Source organism: Aptenodytes patagonicus, chromosome 20 (genome assembly GCF_965638725.1).
Source record: "Aptenodytes patagonicus chromosome 20, bAptPat1.pri.cur, whole genome shotgun sequence".
NCBI classification, from domain to species: Eukaryota; Metazoa; Chordata; class Aves; order Sphenisciformes; family Spheniscidae; genus Aptenodytes; species Aptenodytes patagonicus.
Window position 1 is genome coordinate 9022926 of NC_134968.1, and position 9683 is coordinate 9032608.

Below are 9683 nucleotides of genomic sequence, written 5' to 3' on the forward strand. Positions count from 1 at the left end.
CAGCAGCACGTGAATGTCGGTTTGCCCACTTCCTCAAAGAACTTGATCTCCATGGGTGTAATGAGACTGGACGCACTGTGGCAGAATTTGAACAAAGGCGTCTAGAACTGTCTGTGCTGATCAAGGCTGTCACAATGTCAGCACAGCCCTTCGGCTGGTCTTGCCTGAGAATCACACCAACCCTGAGAGGCAGACTGAAGGAAGCGGCCCAGGTTTGCTGGAGAAGCGAGAGTTCAGTGCTATGCACACTCCCAGTGAGAGACAGCCAGGGTGTGCTCTGGGAGCAACACACCTGAAGTCAAACGCAATTTGGCCCCTTGGGTGTCTAGAGACCACCAACGAGGTGGGTTGTCTCAACCAGGGGCTTGCTGCCAGGGAGGCATGAGCATGGGGCTGGCTCATGTGAGGAAGGTGGAGAAAGAGCATCCCAATCCAGCAGATGAGAGGAAACACCCGTGTCAAAAGTAGGTGTGTAAGTTTGAGCTTGACTGCCGACTCTCCCCATTCCTCAGCTGGCCAGTATGTTGGTTTTGCTTCTTTGCAATCCACCACCCAAGCAACAGCCTGGCACTAATCAGTGTATGGACCTGAGCCCAGCCTCCAAATCTGCAGCCAGTGCTGCAGGCCTGGCAGGGGGACAGGTTCGTGGAGGGACGAGGGCCACCTCCTCAGGCACACAGAAGACACTGCCCGGGCTGCAGGGGGCCCTTGGCAGCTGCCGCCCGTTGCCTCAGATGTGAGGACAGAGTGGAGGGGCTGGGCTGTGGGGGGAGATTCGGCAGACTCCCTTAGGCCAGGAGCAGTCCTGCTGAGGGATCTGCAGTCCCTTCCCTGGCCGTGCCCGGAGCATCCCGCGGCGGCGAGGGACGCTGCTCCCCGCCCAGGACGCCCTCCCCGTTCGGGCGCTGGCGGGGCAGGGTGCGCAGACGCTCCCGTAGCTGCAGCAGCTCCTGCGGTGCGGCGTCCCGCAGCGCGGTTTGCAGACGCTCCCGCCCGCTCGTCTCTTTCGCCTCCGAGGCGGGGAGGGGTGCCCGGGGACCCCGGTCAGATCCCCTCCGCCGGGGGTGTCCCCTCTCCCCTCCCCATCCCACAGCCTCCCAGGCTACCCGGCATCCAGGATCCCCGCTGTCCCCGCAGCCCCCAGGGAACCAGGCGCCCGGGTGCTCGGGAGGAGGTTTGCAGCGATCCCAGTTGGGGGGTGAGGGGGGTCTCCGCCCCCCTGGCCCTGCCTCCCTGCCTTCCCGTCCGTCTGTCCGTCCGCCTGCCCCTCCGCCTCTCTCTCCATCGCAGCCATCCCTCTGCTTATGTAGCCCTGCATCTTCCTGTCTGCCCGAACATCTCTTGCTCGGTCTCTGCATCCCTCCCCGTTCTGTTCCCGTGTCTCATCCGTCTGCCCCTTACTCTCTCCCCCACTTCCTCTTCCATCTTTCCCTCCGTCCATCTGATCGTCAGTCCGTCCCTGCTGACTCTGCCCTTGATTCTGGTGAGTGTTGGCTTGTTCGTGCCTCACTGTGTTATTCTGTCCTTATTCTCTGCTCGTTGTCCCTGTTCACTGGGGAGAGCTTGCCCCTATGCGATCCATCCCTCTGTCCATCCCTCACCCCTACTCCCCCGAGGACTTACACCCTATCTGCTCTCTCTGTCCACCCTGTCAGCATGATGGTGCGGTGGGGATTTTTCTGGTGCTCCCCACCCTGTCGCCCCAGAGCGGGAACTGCGGAAATTGAGGCAAATGTGTCTCAACCAGAGAGATTTATGTGGATGGGTTTGGGGTGGAGGGCGGTCCCTTTCACCTGGCACTTGGCCACAAGACAGCCACTTGAACTACACCCTCCCTCCAGTGCCTTTCTGGGATTTGCTCTGCAGTCATGGAATACCTGACCCTCATTTCTCTCTCCATCATGTTCCCCCTTATTATCTGGACTTTCAACGTGCCCTCGCAGGTGCTATCTCTTGTGCAGCTACATTCACACAATTCTGTTTGTGATGGGGAGCTGCTCGTCTCTTCTAAAATGGACCCCTCCACCTGTCCATTCATCCATTTCAACAAAAATGTCTCTCTGTCCACCTATGCATCCATCTCTCCCAAAATGGACCTTGTCTGCCAATCTATCCATCCAGCCATAGATGGGTAGCCATGAATTGTTCATCCCAACACAGTCCCATCCATCCATCCATCCATCCATCCATCCGTCCATCCATCCATCCTTGCTTTCATACCTCCTTCCTTCCATCTCCCTTTGCTATCCCTCAGTTCTCTTCAAGATTCTCCCACGGTGGGGCTGGGGTGCAGACCTCCTCAATGCACAGATACTCCTGGTGACGTCCCAGAGCTCATCAACAGGGATTTCTGAATCCCTGGGTTTGCTCTCGCTATACATGGGGGATTGGGGCTTCCAGCTATGTGTGTAGGACTAGGGAAATGGCAAGGAATCTTCACGAGATAGGGGCTGCCTAGTGGTTTCTGTGGATCTCTCCTCTTACAGGAGACCCTTCTTGTCAGCAGGTCTCCAGAAATGTTGCGTCAGAGCTTTGGACTTCTAGGAAAATCCAGACAGCTGAGGGACATTTGGGGGATGGGGGATGCTCCCAAAGGGAGACAAAGAAAGGAGCAGGATAGGCAGCTGTAGGGGGAAATACCTGGACTGGATCTTCCCAGAGTGAAACAAGGATGGGAATGGTCAAGAGCTCTACAGGAAACGGGTGGGGAACAGAGGTATGGGGAAAAAAGGAAGCTGGGAGGCGGGGGGCAGACACTGTTCTACGGCAGGCTCACACTAGACCCTCAGTAACGTTGGTCACCGAGTCTTGATTGCCAGGGTGGGAACAGCCACATACTTGAAGTAGTCCCAACCACTTCCAGCATCCAGGGACGAATGGGTGAACCACCACAGGGGCATGGGATGAGCAGCCCATGTCCTGCCTGGTGATCAGCTTTCTGTCCCTCCCTTTCCACCCAGGCCCAGCAGCTGCACGAGGCTACAGGGGGCTGGGAGAATCTGGAATACCTTCAGGATCAGTCTAAGGATCCAGGCAAGGTATTTGCCTGCTTCCTGGGCACCCTGTCCCCTGGCAGGGAGGTGGTCGTGACCTTGCGCTACATCCAAGAGCTGCCACGGGAGCCAGATGGAGCAGCCCATTTTGTGCTGCCACCCACGCGGCATCCCTACACAAAACTCTATGGTGAGTGACCCCACAAGGAACCTGCCCTCCCAGTCACACACCCCACAGAAGGGCCACAGACTCCCCATGTACTTTATGAACAGACTCAATGCAACTTCCCTTTGCACCCACAGGGGGACCCACATTTTTCCCCCATGCAGCCCCTGGACAGATCCACGTATCCTTCCTTGTACCCCATGAGGGGATCCGCACCTCCCACACATTTCCCATAAACAGACTCATGGACCCCTCTATATGCCTTATTGACAACCCCCAATTCTCTCCATATGTCCTACATATGAATGCCAAATCCTGCTCCCCCCATCCCTGCAGGGAGAGCCTGTGCCCTCCCCAGTGCCATGTTACTCCTTGCAGCCTGGAATTGTCTCACTAGCAAGCTGCCCTGCAGCCTGCCACTCACCGCTAGCCTGCAGTCACCCCATGGAGTGGCCAATGTCCAGGCCAACTTCTCCCTCACCCCTTTGATCTACACTGCCCAGGACCACAGCACTGCACAGGTATGCCCTCCTGAGTGCCAGGATCCCAGGGGGAGCTGGGGAGGGGTGTCATCACTGAGAAAAAGGGGATGTATTTGGAGCAGTGTCTGTGCTCTTGGCCGAATGTTGGGTCTGGTCCCCTCCTCCTGTGTATGACCAGGCACCCCTTCTCCAGGTCTCACTGGCTGGCAGCCCCCCAGTCAGCATGATTTGGAGCTGCTGGTGTATTTTGGAGACCCCACTGCAGTCAGTGCTGTGGTGGAGAAGGGAGACCCTGTGGCCCCTCCAAGTGCGTGCATCAGGGGAGGGAACATGGGGGTACCTCTGGGTTGCAGGAGGCATTGGGGCACAGGGAGACACTGGGGATTCTGGGGGGTGAGCTATTGTTGGACACTGGGATGGGAATGGGAGGCATTCAGATGGGATAGTTTGGGTCCTGGGGCTCCAGGGTGGGGTGCTGGGCACACTGTGGTGAGGTATCAGACATAGCAGGATGCGTACGGGAAGTTCTGTATTGGAGGCACTGGCTTGGAATACGTGGGGCACTGGGCTGTGCAATTGGTGGACAGTACAGTAGGGTATTGAGTGTGGGGCATCACGGGCTCTGGGATGGTGGAAGCTGAAAGAACAATGAGAATCAGAATCAGGAGGAGGAGGGGGGTACCTATCTGGCCTTCATCCCACCCCATACATCCTCCAGGCTCCCTGCTTGCTGACCCCGTTGTGGTGGTGACGCTGGCACCCAGCATCCCTGAGGCAGTGCCTGGGCAACGCCAATCTGGAGAGTTCATCTTCCTCTTGGACACCACTTTCCTTGAGCACGCACAGGTACCCCCGCAGAACAGGGCCCAGGATGGGGTGGAAGAGCAGGTTGAAGGGGAGCGGGCCAGGGCAGGCATTTAGGGAGGCACAGAGATGTGAGGAGGGACTGGTGGGGCCTGAAATGGTCCTGAAATATCTCAGGTGCTGAGGGGAGTTCAGGGCACTAGCTTGGGTCATCCAGGGGAGTCCAGAGGCTTTAGGAGGACCAGACTATGGGCAAAGGCATCTGTACCCCCCTACAGGTGCCTCCCAAGACCTGCTTGCTGTGTCTTTCCACAGGAGTCCCTGCTCTTCCTTCTCAAAAGCCTGCCCCTGGGCTGCTACTTCAACATCTACTGCTATGGAGCAACGTCTGAGGGCATCTACCTGTGAGCAAACATGGGGCAGGCTGGGTGCTATGGGGCTGGAATAGGTGCTGGTGGGTAGGGCTGGATACTGTGGGGCATGGCTGGGTGCTGTGGGGCTGGAATGGGTGCTATGGGGCAGGGTTAGGTGCTGGAGGGCAGGTGTGCATGCTTTGAAATTGGCTGGTTGGTATGGAGCCAGGTTGGGTGCTGGAGGGCTCAACTGGGTACTGTAGGGCAAGGCTGGATTCTGGGGACGGGATCTTTGTGGCATTATGGGACAGCACCTCTTGGGGTTCTGCTGAGCAGAGTCTTGCAGGAACTATGAAGCCAGGTCTCTTCAAGAACTACTATGGGGCAGAGACATGCAGAGGACCCTAGGGCATAGCTGTGGGAAGCGTTATGGGGCAAGGTCTCGGGGCGCACTAGGGCCGGCAGAGAGCAATGTGCTCTCCAAACATGCTGTGCCCCCTGCACGCTAAGTGTTGAATATACTCAGGACAACCTGACTGAGGCCATGCGGCGCATCCCCTCCACCAGCTCCAGTTTGGGTGACACCGATCTGCTGGGAACCCTCCACTCAATCTACAATACCCCCCGCCCCCACAGGCATACGTGCCAGGTCTGGGTGCAGGGGCATGGAGGGGCAGAGGGACAGGTGTCCCAGGAGGAGAGGGAGGACACAGGAGTGTGGGTGGAAGGAGCCACCCAAAGTACATGGTGGTCACAAGGGAACCAGAAGGATACTGTGGGGTGTGGGGGAATGGAGAAGGTTTCTGTCCCTGAGTGGATATCTCTCCCTGGGGTAGTCTCTCTACAGGGCATCTCTCTCCTGGGCCCCTCTCTCCATTTCAGGGGCTTGCTCTCCCCATTTTGGGGTCCCTGTGCAGGGCCCCACCACTCACGTCCCCTGTCTCCCAGCTCTTCATCTTCATGGCTGGGCTATCCCCTGACAAGGAAGCCATCGCAGCAGAGGTCTGCTGTCACCGCAACAGCCACCGGTAACGAGGACTCTCTGCCCCCAGTCCTCTAGTCACCCTTTGGTTGTCCAGTCATTTCCATCCCTGATGGGGGCCCCTGTTCGCCAGTGCCTGTCCCAATCCTTGGGCCCCTCCAGTGTCCCAAAGACCCTTCCCACCCTGCACAGCTCTCCTGTGCCAAGCCCCCGTGGGGGACTCTTTGCTTACTACTCCCGCAACCAAGGCACCCTTCACAGAGTGAGCAGGGAGACTGAGGCACAGGGCTTGTATGCCCTGATGTGCCCCCAAGCTCTGCCTCAGCCCCACTAGCCTGACCCCAGCTCTGCCCCAAGTCCCAGCTCTCCTCTGCCAGCTCCCTGTCTAACCCCAGCTCCAACCCCAGTCCCTCACTCCCTGCTCTTCCTCCTGCCCCCTTGGTCTGCATCCCAGCTTTGTTCCCCCAGGTTTAACTCCAGCCTATGTTCTCCAGCTCTGTCCCGGCATCCTTGCACCCACCTCTGGCTCTCATTTCTGACACCTTTCCCTGATTCCCCCATAGGTGTTTCTCCTTCTGCTTCTCTGAGGACAGGGCTGCCCTGGCTACGGCCCTGGCCAGGGAGTGAAGCTACCTACGTCTCCTCTGACAACAGTATGACAGTTGTGGTAGGAACCCAGGAGCTCTGGCAGGTCCCCCTCTATTCCACAGACACACTGACTTCCAAGTACCCCAGCACCTGGACTGCCCACACACTGTAGTCGAGACCCAACTGCCCCAAGAACACAGGCACTCAGGCTTCCCCTGACTCCACCCCATTGCTCCACCCCACTGAGAACCCAGGTGCCTGGGCTCTGCCCCGCTATAACCCACAGACCTGTGGGTTATAACCCTGTGCCCAGGGAACCCAGCTGGCACAGGCTACCCTACACATTCCACTGTCCCCCAGGGACCCCCGACACCGGGGGCCATGGGCTGAACCCTGGTGGAGCTGCGAACTGTGGTGTCCTGCCCTCTGTCCCCAGGTGTTGAAGTGCCTGAAGCAGGCCCTCAAGCCAGCAGCTGAGGGAGTCTCTCTGAGCTGGACCCTGCCCCGTGGCCTGGAGGTTGAGGTGCTGGGAGGCACCCCTCAGTCCATCCTTCAGGGTCAACACAGCCTCCTCTACGCCCAGATCCATGGACAGGCACAGGTGAGACCCCCGTTACCTCCCAATAGCCTCCCAGGAACCACCAGTAATCTTTCAGTAACTGCCCAATATCCCCCAGTAACCATCTTGTGGCCCCAGTAACCTCCACTAGCTTCCTATGTGTTCCCAGGATACGATGGTGGCCAAAAGGGTCATGATCTTGCAGTACAGCCTGGACGGCGAGGACGTCACTCACACGATTGAATTCCCACTGTGCCCACAGGGAGAAGGCCGGTGAGAGCCTGTCCTAAGGGAAGATGCATTTCTAACATGGACTCCAGCTGAGAGGGGGCCAGATAGCTTATGCATTCCCAACTTCCACACACAGTCCCAAACTGGCAGAGAATCCAAGTGTCCAAGCATGCCCTCCTTCCCTGCTTTGACCCCACAGGGATAGGACCCAGGAACCTGGGCATCACTTCCCTCCAGACAGATGAGGACCCAAGCATCCAGGTTTTCCCTCTGTCCATCCTCACCCCTGAAGGGAGACAACCCAGGTGTCCAGGCTCTCTCTCTGTCCACCTTTCCCCAGCACGGAGACGAGCCAGGTGGTCAGGCCTCACCCCACTCTGTCCCCAGGCTGGCTGGGCATCGTCTGGCTGCCAGACGCTTGCTGAAGAGGTTGTTGCCAGAGGCTGCGAGTGGGTCAGGGGATGAACCAAGGCATCACACAGCTGAGATCAGCCTCACTTCGGGGATCATCTGCCCCTTCACCAGCTGGTTTGCACATCACAGAGGGTCACCTGGTACCGAGGTAAGGAAAGACACTCGTGGGAAAGAGCTGGTGGGGCAGCTCCATGGGATGTTCTCATTCCACTGGAGCTGGAACCCCAGCCACGGGGCACCCCCAGTCTCACGGGGTAGGCCCCATCACCACCAGGTGCTTCTTTCCCATGTACTTAATTCAGCCCCTTTCCCTGTTTGCCCTTGAAGGGCCCCTGGCACTGTTGCCACTCCGCCAGTCACTCATCCCCTGCCAGATCGTTGAGCTTTGTGGCTCCAGTAAAGTCTCTTCCTGCTATCCTACGAGCATCTGGGTCCCACCTGGCTGGCTGACAGCAGTGTGTCAGTCATGGCTTGCCCTCCGTCGACTCACCCGTGGCATTGCTGCCCTACCCCAGCGGGAGGCTTGCTCAAAAGGTATGGGATAATCTAATGTCTTATAGGAGGGTTATGCTGCCATGTCTTGCCCATGGCGTGGAAACCAATGAATTTTGCCTTTAACCCTTCCCTTAGTTACCCTTAAACCTGCAAGTCCTTCAGCGAATATGAGACCCAGCTCAGAGACACCCAGGGAGGGGACAGGGACGGTGCTGGATCATAAATACACATTTGGATAAGATGTGTTGGGGGGGTATCAAGCAACCATGTCTTGGGACATGGCTGGGCAGGAATGCCAGGAGAAGAGGCAATGGTCAAAGTTGGGGGTGAGTTAGGGGTGTCAGAAAGGGCTACGGAAGGGAGTGCTTTGGGGACATGCAGGAAGGGGCTTAGACTGCAGGTAGGTGCCTAAAGAAGAGCAGTCTGGGGCATTGCACAGGGGAGTAGAGAGGGCTCAGCTTCCTGTGATTCTCCCAACCCTCCTCTTCACATCTCCCACAGCATGTAAACCACCACCACCATCTATTTCTTCCCCCAAGTATGTGGATCCCACGGAATTTGTTTTGTGCTCTCCAGTTTTTGGGCCTTGGTTCACCGAAGCTATTGCTGAGTGCCAGGAGCTGGTGGCACTGCAGAATGTAGATGGCTCCTGGGCCTTCAGCTCAGGCTTGGCCTCCGTGCTGGAAATCAACGAGGCTGAAATCAAGGGAAAGATGCCTGGTGAGGTAAGGGGAGAACCTCTTACGGTGGCAGCGTGTCATCCTGGGGCAGTGGGAACCCCTTGGCTGGCAGCAACGCTGGCATCCCAAGGGCAGCCAGAGAGGAATGAAGGGATCAGAAGCCAGAAGCCACAAAGGAAGGGGTGGGAAGCAGTGAGGGGGCAGGGGGGATGCTCAGCACTGCGTGCTAGTCTGAGTCATTGTTCTCCTACAGGTCATGGAGCCAAGCATCTGGGCCACAGTGCTGGCTGTGACCTGGCTGCACAGAAATGACAAGTGTTACCAAGACCTTTGTGAGCTGCTGGAGGCCAAGGCTGTGACCTGGCTGTGCAGCCAAGCTGGTGAGTCTTGAGGGTCCTTTTCCTGCTGATCCCCACAGCACAGCCTCCTCCCTTCTCTCTCCAGTGGGACCTGCCTCACCCCTTTGCAGGACCACAATTTTCTGGGGGCAGTTGAAGGAGTCCTGTGCCCCCTTTCTCCTTTCCATCTGTGGACTCTCCCTCCTGCCTGACTCCCCTAGTGCCCCTGTCTCTCAGTGGGCAGTGTCCCAGCTGGACACATGCCTGGAGGCAGCCAACACCCTCCTTGGAAGCAGCCTGAAGCCAAGTGTCTTCAGGCTCTGAGCTCAACACATGCCTTGTGCTACAGACCGGCAGCACCTGCAGAGCTAAAAAGGGCCAGAAAGTATAGCCTAAATTCACCTGCCGTGCTGCGATACCATTGTTACTACCAGCTGGGGTCTTACATTACAGATGAATTCTCACTGCTTCTGTCTGACACTAGTTGGGCCAAACCTGTCTCATGCTGAACTCCTCAAGAGAAAACCTCGAGTTCAGAGCCTCCAGCGTGTTTGGTTTGGGCGGAGGTGGGAAGTGGGAAGGAAGCATCACATTCCCC

At 57.7% G+C, this 9683-nt stretch overlaps 1 protein-coding gene across 1 annotated transcript in view; it reads left to right on the forward strand.

Annotated features, from left to right (window-relative positions):
• Positions 1-9409, forward strand: part of LOC143169235 (von Willebrand factor A domain-containing protein 5A-like) — a 121193-nt gene extending 111784 nt beyond the window's left edge. The window contains 18 exon segments of the mRNA XM_076356508.1: positions 2967-3183; positions 3538-3680; positions 3835-3858; positions 3861-3948; positions 4360-4487; positions 4761-4848; positions 5302-5447; positions 5747-5826; positions 6344-6403; positions 6405-6444; positions 6805-6969; positions 7097-7200; positions 7546-7682; positions 7685-7720; positions 7900-8106; positions 8569-8792; positions 9001-9127; positions 9330-9409. Coding sequence (XP_076212623.1) covers positions 2967-3183; positions 3538-3680; positions 3835-3858; positions 3861-3948; positions 4360-4487; positions 4761-4848; positions 5302-5447; positions 5747-5826; positions 6344-6403; positions 6405-6444; positions 6805-6969; positions 7097-7200; positions 7546-7682; positions 7685-7720; positions 7900-8106; positions 8569-8792; positions 9001-9127; positions 9330-9409 — 2094 coding nt within the window.
• The last annotated feature ends 274 nt before the right edge of the window (positions 9410-9683 follow it).